Source organism: Vitis riparia, chromosome 13, assembly GCF_004353265.1.
Source record: "Vitis riparia cultivar Riparia Gloire de Montpellier isolate 1030 chromosome 13, EGFV_Vit.rip_1.0, whole genome shotgun sequence".
Classification (NCBI taxonomy): Eukaryota; Viridiplantae; Streptophyta; class Magnoliopsida; order Vitales; family Vitaceae; genus Vitis; species Vitis riparia.
In genome coordinates this window covers 4,139,208-4,163,472 of record NC_048443.1, presented here as the reverse complement: position 1 = coordinate 4,163,472, position 24,265 = coordinate 4,139,208, and the positions used below count along the sequence as shown (strand labels likewise).

General features: G+C 32.8%; 2 protein-coding genes and 1 pseudogene across 2 annotated transcripts; all 3 read left to right on the top strand.

Moving 5' to 3' along the window:
* Positions 1-477: 477 nt before the first annotated feature.
* On the top strand, positions 478-2,626 carry LOC117929349 (sugar transport protein 8-like). The gene is made up of 4 exons (XM_034849640.1): positions 478-595; positions 861-1,180; positions 1,439-2,065; positions 2,171-2,626. Exons 1-4 carry the CDS (start codon positions 478-480, stop codon positions 2,624-2,626), a joined length of 1,521 nt encoding a protein of 506 aa, XP_034705531.1.
* Positions 2,627-10,997: 8,371 nt separating this feature from the next.
* LOC117929336 lies at positions 10,998-13,137 on the top strand (annotated as a pseudogene).
* A 7,722-nt stretch (positions 13,138-20,859) lies between these two features.
* Positions 20,860-22,999, top strand: LOC117929332 (sugar transport protein 8-like). The gene is made up of 4 exons (XM_034849622.1): positions 20,860-20,977; positions 21,239-21,558; positions 21,812-22,438; positions 22,544-22,999. Exons 1-4 carry the CDS (start codon positions 20,860-20,862, stop codon positions 22,997-22,999), a joined length of 1,521 nt encoding a protein of 506 aa, XP_034705513.1.
* Positions 23,000-24,265: the final 1,266 nt, after the last annotated feature.

The window sequence follows — 24,265 nt, the reverse complement described above, 5'->3', positions numbered from 1 at the left end:
AGATTTGGAGTTTTGAATGTCTAAATTTAGAAAGGATGTTTCTCTAATTTCTTTTTTTGTTTTTTTTACCTTATTGATTGTAAGATGTGTAGGATTTTGGTTGTAGAGGAGAAATTTCTTGAAGTAAAATAAGGGGACTTAAAATTAAAGCATCGACCCATCCAACCTAATATTTTCCACACTCAATTAAATCGCCAACAACCTATTTAAAGAAAAACTACTTTGTAACTTTATTTTGCCACATAAAGATCTTCAAAATCCCCTCTGGTCCCAACTCACAACTTTCGTGTCAGCATTACCTGTCTAATTTATCCAGAGAGTCTTTTAACAATTTTAGAAAAATCTCAAATTAGTGAAATGTTTGACTATAAAATTCACACTTCTGGATTTGTATCTCTTTACCGTGAGTTGAACTTCGTGTCTTTTGGTTTTTCCTTTTATGTGGTGTGATTGATTTTATTATTGAAAAAGGCAAAGATGAAAAAGATCGAAAAGGTTGGTGGCTTTGAATCGAAAATCACCGTTTATGTGGTAGTTTGTTGGGTTCTAGCGGCCTGTGGAGGCCTGATGTTCGGCTACGACATCGGAATTTCAGGTGCAGAATGCTTGCATGTGTTAAGTCATTCATACATTATTCCGATTTTATTTTATTTTTATGAGCTTTCTCTTGGTAATCTAAAGCGTGCCTTTGAAGATGATGGTATAATTCAATTCCAATCCTTGGACGTTTTTCAATTTGTCAGCATGATCCTATAATGAATTAGTAGTTCAAACCACTGGATGACAGTAGCGATTTTTAAAGCATTGAAGATGTAATCCAGCAGCTTACGTTTAAATCATTGTTGTCATGGGTGTGGCAGGTGGAGTGACGGCCATGGATGACTTCCTCATCAAGTTCTTTCCGGCCGTTTATCAAAGAAAGCTTCGTGCGAAGGAAGACAACTACTGCAAGTATGACAATCAATACCTTCAGCTTTTCACATCTTCACTCTATCTTGCTGCTCTCGTTTCCAGCTTTGCTGCCTCAAAGATGTGCTCCAAATTGGGTCGAAAGCCCACGATTTTCGTGGCATCTGCCTTTTTCTTGTGTGGCAGTCTCTTGAGCGCGGCCGCTCAACGAATTTGGATGATCATCCTTGCCAGGGTTCTTCTAGGTGTTGGGGTTGGCTTTGGAAATGAGGTATTAATGTTGCACCAGTTACAACATTTTTTATCATCCTTCTCCTTTTCGCATTAAAATCATCAATTTTTCGCGTACTGCTGCTTTAAATTGTCGTAACTTTCGAATCGAAAATCGAAATTACGAACCGTTTTTTTGTTGGATTCACATCGTCGAGATTTTCGATCATCAAATGCTAGGCATTGCTTTGAAGGTATGAAACACCAGCGTGGACTGCTAATTATAACTAATTCCAATAACATCTTGAAAATTTTGTAGGCTGTTCCTCTATTTTTGTCGGAGATTGCACCAGTCCAGCATCGAGGAGCTGTAAACATTCTCTTCCAACTCTTCATTACAATAGGGATTTTGTTCGCAAATTTGGTAAACTATGGCGCGTCCAAGATTCATCCATGGGGATGGAGACTGTCTTTAGGCCTTGCATCCCTTCCGGCTGCCTTCCTATTTGTAGGCTCTGTGGTCATCATTGAAACACCGGCGAGCCTGGTCGAGCGTAATCAAGAATCTCAAGGGCTATCGACGCTTAAGAAGATAAGGGGAGTAGAAGATGTTGATGCGGAGTTTGAACAGATTAAAATGGCTTGCGAGGCAGCACGAGAGGTCAAGGATCCATTCAAGAGACTCATGAAGCGCTCTAGCATGCCCCCACTAATCATTGGCGTTATGATGCAAGTGTTTCAGCAGTTTACGGGGATCAATGCTATCATGTTTTATGCACCGGTTTTGTTTCAAACTGTCGGGTTTAAGAATGACGCATCTTTGTTGTCCTCTGTCATCACCGGACTTGTGAATGTTTTCAGCACGTTGGTCTCGATCTATGGTGTTGACAGGGTCGGGAGGAGGAAACTGCTTCTCCAAGCTTGCGTCCAGATGTTTATAAGTCAGGTGATGTATTGAATTGGCATAACCCTGCTTTTTCTTAACCTTTCCAAGTAGCCTGTTCACATATTGGTATTGACCGTGGATCATTTGCAATGCTATATGATGCAGACTGCAATTGGAGCAATCCTACTAGTTCATTTGAAAGGTTCGAACTCTCTGGACGAAGGACTAGCAGGGCTTGTAGTGGTGCTAGTGTGTTTGTTTGTTATGTCCTTTGCATGGTCATGGGGTCCTCTTGGTTGGTTGATACCCAGCGAAACTTTTCCTCTGGAGATAAGAACTTCCGGGTTTGCATGTGCAGTGAGCTCCAACATGCTCTTCACCTTCATCATTGCTCAGGCATTCTTGTCGATGATGTGCCACATGCGTGCCTTCATATTTTTCTTCTTTGCTGCTTGGATAGTGGTCATGGGGTTGTTCGTGTTATTCCTGTTGCCCGAGACAAAGAATGTGCCGATTGATGCCATGGTTGAGAGGGTGTGGAAGCAGCACCCGGTCTGGAAGAGATTCATGGATGATTATGATGGTAAAGAAGGCGTAAAAAATGTTGGGATGATCATATGACGATTGCACAGAAAAATATTTCCTTTTTCGCCACAAATGTGGGACGACTACTCCGAAAGAATGTTTTTGTTCTCATGCATGGGTAGAGCCCTTTATCAATCTGAATGTAAATGATTGTATATACAGTGTCGGAACCATCACTACTACAAAAATAATGTAATGTGTCACTTTTTATGGTGTCACTTTTAAAATAATGATATCATATGGCTTAAAATCCATAAAGGTGAGACATCATATAAATTTTTTTAATTAGGATACATGATATTAATTTTAAGTTTATAGTGTCAGTTTTCGAAAAGTGATACCATATATAATAAAAAATTTAAAATATTATACCTTAATGGGTCCACTTTGAGAATAATGATATTATATAAAAAACTTATTGTTTCCATATACCCACAATCCAAAAAATTTTCGTTCTATAACCTTAACCATAATTTTCTTTTACATCTTCTCATACTCATAGTTAACACAAAATTGTCCTTCTCTATTTCGTGGACTCTTAGGTAATCTAAAATCTCTTAAATCTATTGTTTTCATTTTATTTTTTTTTATTAATTTCAAAATCTTTATTTGCACAATTGATTTATATTCATTTATTTGGTATATCTGTAATGTGGATTGTATAAATAATGTTTTTTTTATTGTGTTGTAGGAAAGTAAAAATTAGGTTTAACATTCCACCATATCTTTTGTTTCATAGTTAAACCCATAAACCTCAAAATGAATGAAAATAAGATAAATGAATGATTTTTTTAATATCCTTTATACTTAGAATAAGAGATAAACATTTTACCGTATGAAATTTTCTTTTGATCTTATAAGAAATTTCCTTTAATGAGACTTTTTGTTTGTTTTCTAGAAATAGTATAATATATTGTGATGAGGATATGTATCAGTGATATTTGAAAAATAATTTTTTAGAAAATTATTCTCGATATTGTCATTTCTCACAAAAGGAAAAATAAAATAGTTTCCATATCATGTTAGAGTTGGTTTGAAATGTTGGAATTAACAATGATAAATTTAATTTATTTTTTTTATTTATTAATGTAAATGAATTGTTTTTTAAAATTTATATAGGAATGAAAAATTTTATAATCATAAAAATGATCAAATCTTATATTTTGATTTTTTTTTAATTCTTTTACATGGTATTATGGTTAATATCTTATCTTGTTCTATTCATATTTTTTCTATTCTTAAATATGATTTTTGTTTTTTGTTTTTACCTTCTTTCCTTATTGTTTTTATACACGTTGACCAAAATTTAGAGTAATTTGAGATTGATGATAAAATTTCCCTTTCAAGGTTAGAAAATTTCTATAAAATCCTTTTATTACATAAATTTTTTCAATTCCTTCCATAAAACTCTTCATTTTTTTTTCTTTTTAAGAAGATGTTTTATAAATTTCTTTGGATTTTCTATGCAATTTCCTTTAATCAAACTGTTTGTTTATTTGCTATGTTTATTTTCTAATAATGTTATAGTATGTTGTGATGAAGATATTGGTGGGTCATATTTGGAAAATAATTTTGAGAAAATTATTCTCAATATTGTTATTTCTGCAAAAGGATTCTAAAAATATATTTTATTTTTACCTTTTTTTCTTATTGTTTTTATATGCATTGACCAAATTTTGGAGTAATTATAGATTGATGATAAAATTTTCCTTAAAAAATGTTAAGAGAAAAATTAGTATGAAAAAGAATTAAAGAACATTTCATAAAAATTATTGATTTTTCAGTCATAACTCCAATTGATATTTAATTTTTCTAATTAAAATAATTAATAAAAAATTTGGATATGAAAATATATTCAAATAAAAATAATAAAAAATTAAAAACATTGAAGGAAAAGATATTCAATATTTTAAATATTTTACTTGTATTATTCTTTAGATTAATAAATTATCAAACATCTTTTTCAAAACAACAAAAAAGATAAATGAAGAAAAGGAAGAGTTTTATGGAAGGGATTGAAATTTTTTTTTTGTAATAAACGAATTTTATGAAAATTTCCTAACCTTGAAAGGAAAATTTCATCATCAATCTCAAATTACTCCAAAGTTTGATCAATGCATATAAAAACAATAAGAAAAGAAGACAAAAATAAAACGTATTTTTAGAATCCTTTTGAGGGAGATGACAATATTGAGAATAATTTTCTCAAAAATTATTTTCCAAATATGACCAACCATATCTTCATCACAACATACTATAATATTCTTAAAAAAATAAACAAACAGTTTGATTAAAGGAAATTTCATAGAAAATCAAAAGAAAATTATAAAACATCTTCTTCTTCTTAAAAAAAAAAAGTTTTATGGAAGGAAAATTTATATAATAAAAGGATTTTATAGAAATTTTCTAACCTTGAAAGGGAAATTTCATCATCAGTCTCAAATTACTCTAAATTTTGCTCAATGCATATAAAAACAATAAAAAAAAAGGTAAAAAAAAAAAAACATACTTTAAGAATAGAAAAAATATGAATAGAACAAGATGAGATATTAACCATAATACCATGTAAAAGAATTTAAAAAAAAAAAAAATCAAAATATAAGATTTGATCATTTTTATAATTATAAAAATTTTCATTCCTATTTAAATTTTAAAAAACAATTCATTTACATTAATAAATAAAAAATAAAATTAATTTCTCATTATTAATTCCAACATTCCAAACCAACTCCAACATTACATGGAAACTATTTCATTTTTCTTTCTGCGGGAGATGACAATATTGAGAATATTTTTCTAAAATATTAATTTTCAAATATTACCGATACATATCCTCATCACAATATACTATATTATTCCTAAAAAACAAACATAAAGTCCCATTAAGAAAATTTCATACAGTAAAATGTTTATCCCTCATTCTGAGTATGAAAGATATTAAAAAATCATTCATTTATCTTATTTTCATTCATTTTGGGGTTTATGGACTTAACGATGAAATAGAAGATATGGTGGAATGTTAAACCTAATTTTTACTTTCCTACAACTCAAAAAAAAAAAAAAAAAAACACTATTTACACAATCCACATTACAGATATACCAAATCAATGAATGTAAATCAATTGTGCTAATAAAGATTTTGGTATTAATAAAAAAAATGAAAATGATATATCTAAGAAATTTTGGGTTACCTGAGAGTCCACGAAGTAGATAAAAGTAGTTGTGTGTTAACTATGGGTGTGAGAAGAGGTAGAAGAAAATTATGGTTAAGGTTATTGAATGAGATTTTTTTTGGATTGTGGGTATGTGGAAACAATGAGTTTTTTCATATACTATCATTATTCTCAAAGTGGGCCCATTAAATTATAATATTTAAAAAAATTTTATTTTATATGGTGTCACTTTTCGAAATCTGACACTATAAACTTAAAATTAATATCATCTATCCTAATTGAAAATTTTTACATGATGTGTCACCTTTATGAATTTTAAGTCATATGGCGTCATTATTTTAAAAGTGACACCATAAATAGTGACACCATAAATTATTTTTGTAGTAGTGAAAGGGGTACAAATTTCAGAAAAAGAATCAAATTTCTTCAAGAATACACCCACGACGTTAAGAAGGAGGGAGTGATTGGGCTAGGAAAAAAGACATTAGAGAGTTGTGAGAAAGAAAGAAGAAAGAAAGAAAAAAATAAAGAAAAAGAAAAAGGAAACAAAAAGAAAAATCAAGGAGAGGGTGTTTGAAGGAGAAAAAAGAAGGGTTGGCTATTTTATCAACTAGAAGAAGGGATGCACCTTACTTAAAGACTAGTCAACACGATTTCGGAGGAGTTGTTACAAGTATGGTTGTCGTAAGTTTCTAGTTCATTTTGATTACCATGCATTCCTTCTCTCTCTCTCTCTCTCTTTTTGCTAATCTTTTTATTCTGTTTGTTATTTGGTGTGGACATTAAGGGTCACAAGAAGGTTTCGCTAAAACTTGTTGTTTGCATGTTTGCTTTGTTTTTGGTTTTTCTTTTTCTTATTTTGATATCTTTGAACTTGATGCGCAAGAATCACTCTTTTGCCGATTGTTTCTTTCACTTGTTTCTGGCCATTTGATTAAAACATAAAAGAGACCTGATTTAGTAGTTTGTTTGCTTGCTTAGCACTTCTTGGGTTATACTATGTTTTCTGTTTTTTTTTCTCTCTCTATTCGTGGAGGCCATGGGGTCAGAATTTAAAATCCATTAGGGGGGATCACGTTATTGCATGGAGTTTGAGGAGACTTAGGGATGTTGGAGAATTTGAGATGGGAGAGGACATCTTTTGGTGAGCATTTTTTTGGAGACGAATAACATTGAGACTTTAGGGAAAAGGGGCTACCAAATAATGAAAGACAAACTTGAGGACTTTGGAGATTAAGATGACTCTCTAGATGATGGCATGGAAGGAAGAAAGGGAGGATCTTAAGGTTTTGACTTATGGCTACATGGAGGTACTTGAGAAGAGCACCAGATTATTGTTAGAAACTTCTAGCACACACCATTAGTAGCCACTTTTTCCACTTAGTGGAGAGCTTAATGAAGAAGAAAACTCATGGTTGAATTGTAGGTTGTTAATGGGGGCTCGAAAGGTTTAATTTAAATGCAAGTTTTTGGCCATGGAGATGAGATGAATTTGTGGCATTAACAATTCAAATATGGTGGCTGCATCATGGAGGATATATGATTGAATAAAGTGAATGCAATATGGAACTTTTGTGGCTGAAAATTTATGGAGAATGAAGCTTATAGATTGCTGAATTTTATTGGCTATAAGTATGGAATTTCCTGATGGAGGCACGACTATGGATGGAGAAAATATATATATTTTCTTTATTCGCTGAAAGTTGAGTTCGATTCTTCCAATTGTGCTTGCTGAATTTTTTTTATCGTTCTTAGTGGATTCTTGGAGGCAGAATTTCGGTGGAAAATTAAGGGGAAATTGTGGCTCCATAAATGAAGATTCTTGTGGATGAAAATTAAGGAAGTTGTGGTTGCATAATGGAGAATTCTTGTAATTGTTTAAAGTGGATATAATATGGGAAGTTTAACGGATGAAAGTTGCCGCCATCCAATGGTTCTCTGGTGGCTGAATTTTTTATTGCAAAATCAATGGAAATGCAGCCATGAATTGAGACTACAAGTGGATTATGGCTGCATGCATGCGTCCATGATTCCATGGCTGAAAATTCTGTGTGGTTCAAGTGGAATTGTGGCCGCATGTGGGCGTGATTCCATGGCTGAAAGTTATTTATAATTCAAGGGGAAAAGTGGTTATATATGTGTGTAATCTAGTTGCTGAAATTTAAAGTGAGTTAATCAATGCACATGGGTTGAGTTTGGCAACGTGAAGACAACAACAATATCAAAAAAATTTGAGGTAAGTTTCAAAAGATGTTAATTTTAAATTTTAGTTTTTAGATTCATCCTATTTGACTTATGTGTGGCTTTAGGAATTTATTTGATTCCATGTCATTATCATTGATTCCATGTCATTTTGTCCATATCTTGAGTTTGATAACTTTGATTTTAAATTGGTCCAATTTTAGATCATAATTTTTTTCTAGAGTTTACTAGTTTGAGTGAACTCGTGTTATCATATTCATATTTTTTTAAAGCTTATTCACTTTAGTTTTGATTCATCATATTTAGTCTGTGTTTTTTTTTTTTAAATTTTGTTGATTAGTTTTGTTAATCTCACGTCATTATTTTCATGTTCTAAGTTTGTTTGGTTTTGGATCCATCGTATTTAGTTTGCATGTTTTCTTGAATTTTAATTGATTAGTTTAGATGATCTCATGTTATTACTTTCATGTTCTAGGCTTGTTAACTTTAATTCACCATTTATCATATTTCAGTTTACATTTTTTTGGGTTTTGGTAAATTAATCTAATAGATCCCATGATACCAAGTTTACATGTTTGAGCTCAGTAATTTTTTATTAGATCCTATCTAGTTTACTTGCTTTTGGAATTTTGGTTATTATTTTGATTGATCCCATGATATTTAATTTGTAGTTTGAGTTAAAAAAATAATTGTTTTGAATCGAATCTTATTTATTTGTTTTAACATTTTTTTATTCAGTAATTCAAATAGAATATTTGTTTGAGTTGTAATCCTTTTAAAATTATCTAATTGGTTTTTTTGGATTGAGTAAAAATCATTTTTTCTTTTAATAAAAATAAATTTCCTTCCATCATCAATGAGGCTCCTTGATTCCAAATGAAAGGTAGCAAAAAAGATGATCCAAGTTGATTTTCTCTTGTTCTCAAAACTATTTGAAGTTATAAATAAAAAATGTCTATTTTGTATCAATGTTTTGGATTTATTGATTCACATGGTTCCTTTTGCTTTCCTAAAATCATTTTTCAAAGGAATTTAGATCATTTAAAATCTTTTAAAGAAATCCATTCTAGGTTTTTAGGACCAAGATCTAACTTTCTTTTAAAAATATGCAACTTAGTTTATCCAAGTTGTACTCTTTTTTCTTGGTTTTCCAATTTTTTTTTTCTTAACATGTGTTTGAACTTGTGGTCCCAAGCTAATGAGAATAGAGAAGTTAAACTTATGGATATTGAATGGGGACTTGATGAAACCCTAACATAAAAGAATGTTTTCAAAACTCATCTTTGCTGTCACTTTTGCTATTTGTTGTAATCATAACCATTAATTTTTTCTACAAATTATATACAAGATATATGTGATAATTGATGATTCTATGTACTTTGATAATTTTTGCTATGTTATTTAGACGCTAAGCATGCTAGGATTTATTTCTTTTATTATTTATTACTATAATTTTTATCTAATCTTCCATGTCTTATGGAAGCGCATTGTAAGTTATCAATGTTATTCAGGTACGCTTCTTACCTTCACATCTTAATTCCATAAATTATGTTTTGCTTTATGTATGATCATTATGTATTACTTTGAAAGTAATTGTCAACATGTTTTGCATATATTTTTTTTATTGCTTGTTTCACTTGCCAGGTATGATTAAGAGACTAGGGTAAAATACAAGTTCCGTGTCTTATTTTTTTAACTAACCATTGATGTCTTTTGATAGCGCTTAAGTTGCGGTTCGAGTACTCATACTATCATTTCTTTATGATTGTGCTTTGAATTCTTGTTTGACATGATAGTAATAGTAGAATTTTGAAATCACCTTAGCTCATCTAAGTATCCATGATCAACTTACTAATTGCCAGATTTCCCCAAACTAAGCTAGTAGAGACCTCGTTAAGGCTTACAGAGGTGCTATCTCTTTGGAGGCACCTTCCTAATAAGTAACCTGATCCTCAAACCAAGACGTGGGTTTTTTTGTAGAGAAGTTTTCCAAAAATCAGGGGTCATTTTAGGGGGTTTTTCATACTTGATTTTCTTTTTAAAAATAAATAAAAGTAAGTGGCGACTTCAAGTTTTTACAAAATTAAATTTTTTAACCTTAATCATAAGCAGGTCTCGCCAGTCTAGTGGGGACGCTCATAGAAAATGCGGCTCCACAATTACACTGGCACGGATTTTGAAGAAGAGTTGAAGGCACACACATAGTTTGGAAATGAAAATTGATTATTGGAAGATGAATACAATGGATAAAAAGGAGTCAATGGTCCTCGTTTTCTTGAAAAGCCTTTTCAATAATTTCAATTATGGTTTTTACGAGTGGGAAATTAGAACTAATCTTAGAAATTGCAAGTAATGTCATTGAATGGTTGTAGAAGATGTGAAGGTAAATGGTATTGGATAAGGTTGATGTTAATTTATGAAACATAGGTATATATTTTGGTCTGAAAGAAATGTGGATAAACATTTGAGACATTTATATATCAGTTATTGCCCAACATAAAAATCTAAGTGACAAAAAACAAGAGATTTGGAGTTTTGAATGTCTAAATTTAGAAAGGATGTTTCCCTAATTTTTTTTTTTTTTTACCTTATTGATTGTAAGATGTGTAGGATTTTGGTTGTAGAGGGGAAATTTCTTGAAGTAAAATAAGGGGACTTAAAATTAAAGCATCAACCCATCCAACCTAATATTTTCCACACTCCTTAATTAAATCGCCAACAACCTATTTAAAGAAAAACTACTTTGTAACTTTATTTTGCCACATAAAGATCTTCAAAATCCCCTCTGGTCCCAACTCACAACTTTCGTGTCAGCATTACCTGTCTAATTTATCCAGAGAGTCTTTTAACAATTTTAGAAAAATCTCAAATTAGTGAAATGATTGACTATAAAATTCACACTTCTGGATTTGTAATCTCGCTCATTCAATTTTCCCACTCTCTTTGTATCTCTTTACCGTGAGTTGAACTTCGTGTCTTTTGGTTTTTCCTTTTATGTGGTGTGATTGAGTTTATTATTGAAAAAGGCAAAGATGACAAAGATAAAAAAGGTTGGTAGCTTTGAATCGAAAATCACCGTTTATGTGGTAGTTTGTTGGGTTCTAGCGGCCTGTGGAGGTATGATGTTCGGCTACGACATCGGAATTTCAGGTGCAAAATGGTTGCATGTGTTAAGTCATTCATTATTCCGATTTTATTTTATTTTTATGAGCTTTCTCTTGGTAATCTAAAGCGTGCCTTTGAAGATGATGGTATAATTCAATTCCAATCCTTGGACGTTTTTCAATTTGTCAGCATGATCCTACAATGAATTAGTAGTTCAAACCACTGGATCACAGTAGCGATTTTTAAAGCATTGAAGATGTAATCCAGCAGCTTACGTTTAAATCATTGTTGTCATGGGTGTGGCAGGTGGAGTGACGGCCATGGATGACTTCCTCATCAAGTTCTTTCCGGCCGTTTATCAAAGAAAGCTTCGTGCGAAGGAAGACAACTACTGCAAGTATGACAATCAATACCTTCAGCTTTTCACATCTTCACTCTATCTCGCTGCTCTCGTTTCCAGCTTTGCTGCCTCAAAGATGTGCTCCAAATTGGGTCGAAAGCCCACGATTTTCGTGGCATCTGCCTTTTTCTTGTGTGGCAGTCTCTTGAGCGCGGCCGCTCAACGAATTTGGATGATCATCCTTGTCAGGGTTCTTCTAGGTGTTGGGGTGGGCTTTGGCAATGAGGTATTAATGTTGCACCAGTTACAACAGTTTTTATCATCATCCTTCTCCTTTTCGTATTAAAATCATCAATTTTTCGCGCACTGATGCTTTAAATTGTCGTAACTTTTAAATCGAAATTACAAACCGTTTTTTTGTTGGATTCACATCGTCGAGATTTTCGATCATCAAATGCTAGGCATTGCTTTGAAGGTATGAAACACCAGCGTGGACTGCTAATTATAACTAATTACATCAACATCTTGAAAATTTTGTAGGCTGTTCCTCTATTTTTGTCGGAGATTGCACCAGTCCAGCATCGAGGAGCTGTAAACATTCTCTTCCAACTCTTCATTACAATAGGGATTTGTTCGCAAATTTGGTAAACTATGGCGCGTCCAAGATTCATCCATGGGGATGGAGACTGTCTTTAGGCCTTGCATCCCTTCCGGCTGCCTTCCTATTTGTAGGCTCTGTGGTCATCATTGAAACACCGGCGAGCCTGGTCGAGCGTAATCAAGAATCTCAAGGGCTATCGACGCTTAAGAAGATAAGGGGAGTAGAAGATGTTGATGCGGAGTTTGAACAGATTAAAATGGCTTGCGAGGCAGCACGAGAGGTCAAGGATCCATTCAAGAGACTCATGAAGCGCTCTAGCATGCCCCCACTAATCATTGGCGTTATGATGCAAGTGTTTCAGCAGTTTACGGGGATCAATGCTATCATGTTTTATGCACCGGTTTTGTTTCAGACCGTCGGGTTTAAGAATGACGCATCTTTGTTGTCCTCTGTCATCACCGGACTTGTGAATGTTTTCAGCACGTTGGTCTCGATCTATGGTGTTGACAGGGTCGGGAGGAGGAAACTGCTTCTCCAAGCTTGCGTCCAGATGTTCATAAGCCAGGTGATGTATTGAATTGGCATAACGCTGCTTTTTCTTAAGTTTTCCAAGTAGCCTGTTCACATATTGGTATTGACCGTGGATCATTTGCAATGCTATATGATGCAGACTGCAATTGGAGCAATCCTACTTGTTCATTTGAAAGGTTCGAACTCTCTGGACGAAGGACTAGCAGGGCTTTTGGTGGTGCTAGTGTGTTTGTTTGTTATGTCCTTTGCATGGTCATGGGGTCCTCTTGGTTGGTTGATACCCAGCGAAACTTTTCCTCTGGAGATAAGAACTTCCGGGTTTGCATGTGCAGTGAGCTCCAACATGCTCTTCACCTTCATCATTGCTCAGGCATTCTTGTCGATGATGTGCCACATGCGTGCCTTCATATTTTTCTTCTTTGCTGCTTGGATAGTGGCCATGGGGTTGTTCGTGTTATTCCTGTTGCCCGAGACAAAGAATGTGCCGATTGATGCCATGGTTGAGAGGGTGTGGAAGCAGCACCCGGTCTGGAAGAGATTCATGGATGATTATGATGGTAAAGAAGGCGTAAAAAATGTTGGGATGATCATATGATGATGGGATCTGACTTGTGCCACTATATTTGGCCTCTTTTTGAAGAAGAAAAGATAAAAACTTGTGTGCCGTAACAAGAGGAGATGCAAATCTTCATGCACTTGGAATAATTTGTGGAGTTGCTCAAGCCATCGGCTTGAGTTAAAATCCATTAACCATAACAGCATCCCTCTTAGCAATAATGTGTTTTGTTATGACAAGTAAATGACATGAAGAACATTACTCAACTTCACCTCCTAATTTTCAATCTTCTATTGGACATTCTAAAATAATCAAGAGAAATTGAAAAATAATGTCAAACCCTTTGGCCCAAAATTAAAATAGAAAGGAAAACAAAAAGGCAAAACTTTTTGTGTTCCTAATTCCGAAGCGCTTTTAAATTAGATTTTACAAATGTTTGCATGAAAGAAAAATACTAGAATAGGAATATTAAAGGAGTTGGAGAAGGAAGAAGAAAAATGTTGCTGAGGGAAAGTACAAGAGAAAGAAGAGAGAGAAAGAAGGGTGGAAGTAAAGGAAAAAGTGAATTAAATCCAAAAAAGAAAAAGTGTGATCTAAATACATGTTTTTTTGTTTTTTCTCACAAGCTTCTTTAATTTTTCTGCTCTAATTCCGTCTTCTATTTCGAGAACAAGATATTTGAAATGTAAGCATTTTTAGATAGTTTTCATTCTATTTAATAGTCCTTCATACCTTCCACCATAAACCCAAGAAGGAATTTTTGTCCCTTCCTAATTTTTTTTTTCGTCCTCTTCCCTAGTTTTTAATTCCCATTGTTTGAAAGGAGCTAACTATGTTATATGACCTGGAAAGAGCGTACATCCATATCGTTTGCTCATAATTCCTTAGCACTCATATTAAGCTCTTCGAGACCTTTAGTAATATTTTGATTACCTCACAATTATTATTCATGAAAATGTGGGAAATTATATTAAATCTTAGGAATTTATGGGTAAAAACCCTACTGTAGACCCTCCATTTTGTTATTTATCATATGTGACATTAGGTGCCTTCCTGTACTTTTCTCTTGACACGTAATCATCTTATGGTTGCCTTTTGAGCTTAGTTTAGATCTCACTTAAATTTTTTTAGTGTAGGTTTTTACTTTTATTACAATCCATTGAGCTTATTTAACATCCTAAATTCATCGGAATGCAAAACGTGATATTTATTTTTATATTTGTTTTATCTATTTATTTATTTATTATTATTTACTTATTTATTTATTTAGTTTTTATTATTTGTTGCATAATTTTGATGTTTAGTTTTAATTTGCATTATACCTACTTTCGACCTTATTTTATTTTGCATGGGACTTGAGTACTATATATATTGGAAATTGGGGACTACCACTTTGGAGAAAAACGTCCTTGGCTAGCTACTAGTATGACACAATCGAAGTGCAATATTGTCGATATTAGAGAAACGCCTCGGCTAGGCCCCACTTATTGCACGGCCATGCATGGCCACTTGAGTGCATGTTGTCCCCTTTAAATATGTACAGTCAACTAAGCATGATGCATGCATAATTTGAAAAGGTGTCGAAACAGAAAACAAGAGTAATGATTGGAAAAGAGGAGAGACTGGGGAGTTTCAAAGGATTGCTTCATGGGAAAAGATGGAATTTTGGAAAAACCATAGGGAAGGGCTATTTTTTAAATGAAGGATGAGATTTCTGGATGAAGGCACCAACATACACCATTGAAAATAATAAAAAAAGGCACTCACCAAGATTGGGAAAAGGGGGGTGGGTGTGGAGAATTAGATTTCTTCAAGAACACACACACATGGGTGGGTGATAGAGAAGATGTTAAGATTTGGGCTAGGAAAAATGGCATTAGAGAGTTGTGAGAAAGAGAGAAGAAAGAAAAAAAAAGGAAATAGAAAGAAAAATCAAGGAGAGGGCGTTTGAAGGAGAAAAAAGAAGGGTTAGTTATTTTATCAGATAGAGGAAGGGATGCAACTTACTTAAAGCCTAGTCAACACGATTTCGGAGGAGTTGTTACAAGTATGGTTGTCGTAAGTTTCTAGTTCATTTTGATTACCATGCATTCCTTTGTTTTTTTTTTTTTTTTGCTGATCTTTTGATGTCGTTTGTTATTTGGTGTGGACATTAAGAGTCATAGGAAGGTTTCGCTAAAATTGGTTGTTTGCATGTTTGCTCTGTTTTTGGTTTTCCTTTTTCTTATTTTGATATCTTTGAACTTGATGCACAAGAATCACGCTTCTGCCCACTGTTTCTTTCACTTGTTTCTGTCCATTTGATTAAAACATAAAAAGGGACCTCATTCAGTAGTTTGTTTGCTTGCTTAGCCCTTCTTGGGTTATACTATGTTTTCTGTTTTTGTTTTTCTCTCTCTGTTCGTGGAGGCCATGGGGTCAGAATTTAAAATCCATTAGGGGGATCACGTTATTACATGGAGTTCGAGGAGACTTAGGGATGCTGGAGAATTTGAGATGGGAGAGGACATCTTTTGGTGAGCGTTTTTTTGGAGACGAATAACATTGAGACTTTAGGGAAAAAGGGCTACCAAATAATGAAAGACACGACTTGAGGACTTTGGAGATTAAGATGGCTCTCTAGATGATGGCATGGAAGGAAGAAATGGAGGATCTTAAGGTTTTGACTTATGGCTACATGGAAGTACTTGAAAAGAGCATCAGATTATTGTTAGAAACTTCCAGCGCACACCATTAGTAGCCAATTTTTCCACTTAGTGGAGAGCTTAATGAAGAAGAAAACTCATAATTGAATTGCAGGTTGTTAATGGGGCTTGAAAGGTTTAATTTAAATGCAAGCTTGTGGCCATGGAGATGAGATGAATTTGTGGCATTAACAATTCAAATACGGTGGTTGCATCATATGGAGGATATATGATTGAATAAAGTGAATGCAATATGGAACTTTTGTGGCTGAAAATTTATGGAGAATGGAGCTTAAAGATTGCTGAATTTTATTGGCTACAAGTAAGGAATTTCATGATGGAGGCATGGCTATGGATGGAGAAAATAAATTTTTTTTTATTCATTGAAAGGGGAGTTCGATTCTTCCAATTGTGCTTGCTGAATTTTTTTATCGTTGTTAGTGGATTCTTGGAGGCAGAATTTTAGTGGAAAATTAAGGGGAAATTGCGGCTCCATAAATGAAGATTTTTATGGCTGAAAATTAAGGAAGTTGTGGTTGCATAATGGAGAATTCTTGTAATTGTTTAAAGTGGATACAATAAGGGAAGTTTAATGGATGAAAGTGACTGCCATCCATGGAAGAAAATATAGTGATATATTAGCGATATGTCGCCGAAATTTCGTGTATCGGAGGGTATGGAAACGATATTTGGTGGAGAAATATCATTCTGGCGAAATTTTAGGAGAAATCGCCAAAAATCAGCGATATTTCCTAATATATTGGCGATATGGTGATAAATCGTCGATTTTTCACAATATATTGGATGGTTAACATGCTACTATGCTCTGCTGCAGTAAGCTATAGTGCTCCCTCCAAAACCCCAAACAAAAGGTTTGGGGTTCAACCCTTCTTACCACCAGGGCAAGTTTGACCCTTATTAAATATAATGCACTAAAAATATATATTCAAAGTCATCATATAAAGAAAATTTTAAAAGAATATTTTAGAGAGCAAATTAATTATAATTATTTTATAATTAAATACCAAAATTTCTTTTAATTGATTACCAAAATATAAAAATTATCATAATAATTTTCTTAATAGAGTTTTAAATATCATTAATAAATTAATCCAATATTAAAAAAATTGTACATATGTCATAATTTATTTTATATCATTTAATATAATTGAATTAAGTGGATCATAATTTTAATATTAATATATATTTTAAAATTAGACATAATATAATCAAACATCATAATATTATTATGAAATAATATTTGATGTAATTTAATAATAAATGTACACTTATAAATTCATATTTTATCGATGCATACGATACTATTATCAAATATAATAAATCATATTATACATATATCTGATTCTTTAATAAAACAACTTTAAAATATCTATTATACTTCTAATTACATTTTTATGAAGTTTTTCTTATACTTTTATAAATTTTGATCAGTTTTACGTTTATCGATATTTTTTTTCCAAAATATCCGCCGATATATCCAATATATCCGTAAAATCAAAGTACCGATATATCCGTCATTTCCAATGTTTTATCTTTGCCACCTTCCAATGGTTCTCTGGTGGCTGAATTTTTTATTGCAAAATCAATGGAAATGCAGCCATGAATTGAGACTACAAGTGGATTATGGCTGCATGCATGCGTCCATGATTCCATGGGTAAAAATCCAGTTTGGTTCAAGTGGAATTATGGTCGCATGTGTGGGTGATTCCATGGCTGAAAGTTATTTATAATTCAAGAGGAAAAGTGGTTGTATGTGTGTAATCTAGTTGTTGAAATTTAAAGTGAGTTAATCAATGCACATGGCTTGAGTTTGGCAACGTGAAGACGACATCAATTTAAAAAAAAAAATTGAGGTGAGTTTCAAAAGTCGTTAATTTTTAATTTTAGTTTTTAGATTCATCCTATTTGACTTATGTGTGGCTTTAGGAATTTATTTGATTCCATGTCATTATCATTGATTCCATGTCTTTTTGTCCATATCTTGAGTTTGTTAACTTTGATTTTTAATTGGTCCAATTTTAGATCATATTTTTTTTCAGAGTTTACTAGTTTGAGTGAACTCGTGCTATTATATTCATTTTTTTAAGCTTATTAATTTTAGTTTTGATTCATCATATTTAGTCAGTTTTTATTTATTTATTTATTTAATTTTTTTTATTAGTGTTTTTAACCTCATGTCATTATTTTCATGTTCTAAGTTCATCTAGTTTTGGATCCATTGTATTTGGTTTGCATGTTTTCTAGAATTTTAATTGATTAGTTTTAGATGATCTCGAGTTATTACTTTCATGTTCTAGGTTTGTTAATTTTAATTCGCTATTTATCATATTTCAGTTTACAGCTTTTTGGGTTTTGGTAAATTAATCTAATGATAGATTCCATGATACTAAGTTTATGTGTTGAGCTCATTAATTTTTTATTAGATCCTATCTTAATTTACTTGCTTTTGGAATTTTGGTTAGTATTTTGATTGATCCCTTGATATTTAATTTGTAGTTTGAATTAAAATAATAATAATAATAGTTTTGAATCGAATCTTATTTATTTGTTTTAAAATTTTTTGATTCAATAATTCAAATAGAATATTTGTTTGAGTTGTAATCATTTTAAAATTATCTAATTGGTTTTTTTGGATTGAGTAAAAATCTTTTTTTTTTTTTTTTTTTTTGTAAAATGAATTTCCTTCCATCACCAATAAGGCTCCTTGATTCCAAATGAAAGGTAGCAAAAAAGGTGATCCAAGTTTATTTTCTCTTGTTCTCAAAACTCTTTGAAGTTATAAATAAAAAAAATGTCTATTTTGTATCAATGTTTTGGAATTATTGATTCACATGGTTCATTTTGCTTTCCTAAAATCATTTTTCAAAGGAATTCAGATCATTTAAAATATTTTAAAGAAATCCATTCTAGGTTTTTAGGGCAAAAATCTCACTTTCTTTTAAAAATATGCAACTCAGTTTTATCCAAGTTGCACTATTTTTTCTTGGTTTTCCAAAAACTTTTTTTTTTCTTCTTAACATATGTTTGAACTTGTGCTCCCAAGCTAATGAGAATACCCAGGTTAAACTTATGGATATTGAATGGGAACTTGATGGAACCCCAACATAAAAAAATCTTTTCAAAACTCATCTTTGCTGCCACTTTTGCTAGGTGTTGTAATCGTAATCATTAATTTTTTTTAGAAATTATATAGAAGATGTATGTGATAATTAATGATTCTATGTACTCTGATAATTTTTGCTATGCTATTTGGACACCAAACATGCTAGGATTTATTTCTTTTATTATTTATTACTATAATTTTTATCTAACCCCCCATGTCTTATGGAAGGGCATTGTAAGTTATCAATGTTATTCAGGTATGCTTCTTCCCTTCACATCTTAATTCCATAAATTATGTTTTGCTTTATGTATGATCATTATGTATTACTTTGAATGTAATTGTCAACATGTTTAGCATATCTTTTTTTTTTTATTATTGCTTGTTTCACTTGCCATTTATGATTAAGAGATTAGGGTAAAATACAAGTTCCGTGTCTTATTTTTTTAACTAACCATTGATGTCTTGTGATAGCGCTTAATCATTATGTATTACTTTGAATGTAATTGTCAACATGTTTAGCATATCTTTTTTTTTTTTTTTTTATATTGCTTGTTTCACTTGCCATTTATGATTAAGAGACTAGGGTAAAATACAAGTTCCGTGTCTTATTTTTTTAACTAACCATTGATGTCTTGTGATAGCGCTTAAGTTACGGTTCAGGTACTCATACTATCATTTCTTTATGATTGTGCTTTGAATTCTTGTTTGACATGATAGTAATAGTAGAATTTTGAAATCACCTCAGCCCATCTAAGTATCTATGATCAACTTACTAATTGCCTGATTTCCCCAAACTAAGTTAGTAGAGACCTCCTTAGGGCATACAAAGGTGCTACCTCTTTAAAGGTACCTTCTTAACAGATAACCTCATCCTCAGACCAAGACGTGGGTTTTTTGTAGACAAGTTTTCCAAAAATCAAGGGTCATTTTAGGGGTTTTTTTCTTACTTGATTTCCTTTTTAAAAATAAATAAAAGTAAGTGGCGACTTCAAGTTTTAACAAAAATAAAATTTTTAACCTTAATCATAAGCAGGTCTCATCAATCTAGTGGGGATGCTCATAGAAAATGCTGCTCCACAATTACACTGGCACAGATTTTGAAGAAGAGTTGAAGGCACATACATAGTTTGGAAATGAAAATTGATTATTGGAAGATGAATACAGTGGATAAAAAGGAGTCAATGGTCCTCATTTTCTTAAAAAGCCTTTTCAATAATTTCAATTATGGTTTTTACAAGTGGGAAATTAGAACTAATCTTAGAAATTGCAAGTAATGTCATTGAATGGTTTTGTAGAAGATGTGAAGGTAAATGGTATTGGATAAGGTTGATGTTAATTTATGAAATATGGGTATATATTTTGGTCTGAAAGAAATGTGGATAAACATTTGAGACATTTATAAATCAATTATTGCCTAACATAAAAATCTAAGTGACCAAAAACAAGAGATTTGGAGTTTTGAATGTCTAAATTTAGAAAGGATGTTTCTCTAATTTTTTTTTTTTACTTTATTGATTGAAAGATGTGTAGGATTTTGGTTGTAGAGGGGAAATTTCTTGAAGTAAAATAAGGGGACTTAAAATTAAAGCATCAACCCATCCAACCTAATATTTTCCACACTCCTTAATTAAATCGCCAACAACCTATTTAAAGAAAAACTACTTTGTAACTTTTATTTTGCCACATAAAGATCTTCAAAATACCCTCTGGTCCCAACTCACAACTTTCGTGTCAGCATTACCTGTCTAATTTATCCAGAGTGTCTTTTAACAATTTTAGAAAAATCTCAAATTAGTGAAATGCTTGACTATAAAATTCACACTTCTGGATTTGTAATCTCGCTCATTCAATTTTCCCACTCTCTTTGTATCTCTTTACCGTGAGTTGAACTTCGTGTCTTTTGGTTTTTCCTTTTATGTGGTGTGATTGAGTTTATTATTGAAAAAGGCAAAGATGACAAAGATCGAAAAGGTTGGTAGCTTTGAATCGAAAATCACCGTTTATGTGGTAGTTTGTTGGGTTCTAGCGGCCTGTGGAGGTCTGATGTTCGGCTACGACATCGGAATTTCAGGTGCAAAATGCTTGCATGTGTTAAGTCATTCATTATTCCGATTTTATTTTATTTTTATGAGCTTTCTCTTGGTAATCTAAAGCGTGCCTTTGAAGATGATGGTATAATTCAATTCCAATCCTTGGACTTTTTTCAATTTGTCAGCATGATCCTACAATGAATTAGTAGTTCAAACCACTGGATCACAGTAGCGATTTTTAAAGCATTGAAGATGTAATCCAGCAGCTTACGTTTAAATCATTGTTGTCATGGGTGTGGCAGGTGGAGTGACGGCCATGGATGACTTCCTCATCAAGTTCTTTCCGGCCGTTTATCAAAGAAAGCTTCGTGCGAAGGAAGACAACTACTGCAAGTATGACAATCAATACCTTCAGCTTTTCACATCTTCACTCTATCTCGCTGCTCTCGTTTCCAGCTTTGCTGCCTCAAAGATGTGCTCCAAATTGGGTCGAAAGCCCACGATTTTCGTGGCATCTGCCTTTTTCTTGTGTGGCAGTCTCTTGAGCGCGGCCGCTCAACGAATTTGGATGATCATCCTTGCCAGGGTTCTTCTAGGTGTTGGGGTGGGCTTTGGCAATGAGGTATTAATGTTGCACCAGTTACAACAGTTTTTATCATCATCCTTCTCCTTTTCGTATTAAAATCATCAATTTTCGCGCACTGATGCTTTAAATTGTCGTAACTTTTAAATCGAAATTACAAACCGTTTTTTTGTTGGATTCACATCGTCGAGATTTTCGGTCATCAAATGCTAGGCATTGCTTTGAAGGTATGAAACACCAGCGTGGACTGCTAATTATAACTAATTCCAATAACATCTTGAAAATTTTGTAGGCTGTTCCTCTATTTTTGTCGGAGATTGCACCAGTCCAGCATCGAGGAGCTGTAAACATTCTCTTCCAACTCTTCATTACAATAGGGATTTTGTTCGCAAATTTGGTAAACTATGGCGCGTCCAAGATTCATCCATGGGGATGGAGACTGTCTTTAGGCCTTGCATCCCTTCCGGCTGCCTTCCTATTTGTAGGCTCTGTGGTCATCATTGAAACACCGGCGAGCCTGGTCGAGCGTAATCAAGAATCTCAAGGGCTATCGACGCTTAAGAAGATAAGGGGAGTAGAAGATGTTGATGCGGAGTTTGAACAGATTAAAATGGCTTGCGAGGCAGCACGAGAGGTCAAGGATCCATTCAAGAGACTCATGAAGCGCTCTAGCATGCCCCCACTAATCATTGGCGTTATGATGCAAGTGTTTCAGCAGTTTACGGGGATCAATGCTATCATGTTTTATGCACCGGTTTTGTTTCAGACCGTCGGGTTTAAGAATGACGCATCTTTGTTGTCCTCTGTCATCACCGGACTTGTGAATGTTTTCAGCACGTTGGTCTCGATCTATGGTGTTGACAGGGTCGGGAGAAGGAAACTGCTTCTCCAAGCTTGCGTCCAGATGTTCATAAGCCAGGTGATGTATTGAATTGGCATAACCCTGCTTTTTCTTAAGTTTTCCAAGTAGCCTGTTCACATATTGGTATTGACCGTGGATCATTTGCAATGCTATATGATGCAGACTGCAATTGGAGCAATCCTACTAGTTCACTTGAAAGGTTCGAACTCTCTGGACGAAGGACTAGCAGGGCTTGTGGTGGTGCTAGTGTGTTTGTTTGTTATGTCCTTTGCATGGTCATGGGGTCCTCTTGGTTGGTTGATACCCAGCGAAACTTTTCCTCTGGAGATAAGAACTTCCGGGTTTGCATGTGCAGTGAGCTCCAACATGCTCTTCACCTTCATCATTGCTCAGGCATTCTTGTCGATGATGTGCCACATGCGTGCCTTCATATTTTTCTTCTTTGCTGCTTGGATAGTGGCCATGGGGTTGTTCGTGTTATTCCTGTTGCCCGAGACAAAGAATGTGCCGATTGATGCCATGGTTGAGAGGGTGTGGAAGCAGCACCCGGTCTGGAAGAGATTCATGGATGATTATGATGGTAAAGAAGACGTAAAAAATGTTGGGATGATCATATGACGATGGCACAGAAATATATTTTCTTTTTCGCTACAAATGTGGGACGACTCATCCAAAAGAATGTTTTTGTTCTCATGCATGGGTAGAGAGCCCTTTATCAATCTGAATGTGAATGATTGTATATACAGTGTTGCAACCATCACTACTACAAAAATAATGTATTGTATCACTATTTATGGTGTCACTTTTAAAATAATGATATCATATGACTTAAAATCCATAAAGGTGAGACATCATATAAAAATTTTCAATTAAGATAGGTGCTATTAATTTTAAGTTTATAGTGTCAGTTTTCGAAAAGTGATACTATATAAAATAATTTCTTTTTAAATATTATAACTTAATGGGCCCACTTTGAAAATAATTATAGGATATAAAAAAACTCATTGTTTCGATATACCCACAATCCAAAAAAATCTCGTTCCATAACTTTAACAATAATTTTCTTTTATGTCTTCTTGTACTTATAGTTAACACAAAATTGCTCTTCTCTATTTTGTGGATTTTTAGGTAATCCAAAATCTCTTAGATCTATCATTTTCATTTTGTTTTTTTTTATTAATATCAAAATCTTTATTAGCACAATTGATTTATATTCATTTATTTGATATATCTGTAATGTGGATTGTATAAATAATGTTTTTTTATTGAGTTGTAGGAAAGTAAAAATTAGATTTAACATTCCACCATATCTTCTGTTTTATTGTTAAATCCATAAACCCCAAAATGAATGAAAATAAGATACATGAATAATTTTTTTTAATATCCTTTATACTTAGAATAAGGGATAAACATTTTACCATATCAAATTTTCTTTAGATCTTATAAGAAATTTCCTTTAATGAGACTTTTTGTTTGTTTTCTAGAAATATTATAGTATATTGTGATGAGGATATGTATCAGTGATTTGAAAAATAAATTTTTAGAAAATTATTCTTGGTATTGTCATCTCTTACAAAAGGAAAAATAAAATAGTTTCCGTATCATGTTAGAGTTGGTTTGAAATGTTGGAATTAAAAATGATAAATTAATTTTATTTTTTTATTTATTAATGTAAATGAATTGTTTTTTATAATTTATATAGGAATGAAAATTTTTATAATCATAAAAATGATCAAATCTTATATTTTGATTTTTTTTTAATTATTTTCCATGGTATTATGGTTAATATATTATCTTATTCTATTCATATTTTTTCTATTCTTAAATATGTTTTTTGTCTTTTGTTTTTACCTTCTTTCCTTATTGTTTTTATACATGTTGACC

What these genes read in the sequence shown, in the direction of transcription:
- LOC117929349 (XM_034849640.1), top strand. Translation starts at nt 478, where the DNA reads ATGAAAAAGATCGAAAAGGTTGGTGGCTTTGAATCGAAAATCACCGTT. An exon ending in CTACGACATCGGAATTTCAG is followed by an intron (nt 596 to 860) that starts GTGCAGAATGCT and finishes TGGGTGTGGCAG; the next exon opens with GTGGAGTGACGGCCATGGAT. An exon ending in GGGTTGGCTTTGGAAATGAG is followed by an intron (nt 1,181 to 1,438) that starts GTATTAATGTTG and finishes AAAATTTTGTAG; the next exon opens with GCTGTTCCTCTATTTTTGTC.
- LOC117929332 (XM_034849622.1), top strand. Translation starts at nt 20,860, where the DNA reads ATGACAAAGATCGAAAAGGTTGGTAGCTTTGAATCGAAAATCACCGTT. An exon ending in GGGTGGGCTTTGGCAATGAG is followed by an intron (nt 21,559 to 21,811) that starts GTATTAATGTTG and finishes AAAATTTTGTAG; the next exon opens with GCTGTTCCTCTATTTTTGTC. An exon ending in TCCAGATGTTCATAAGCCAG is followed by an intron (nt 22,439 to 22,543) that starts GTGATGTATTGA and finishes TATATGATGCAG; the next exon opens with ACTGCAATTGGAGCAATCCT.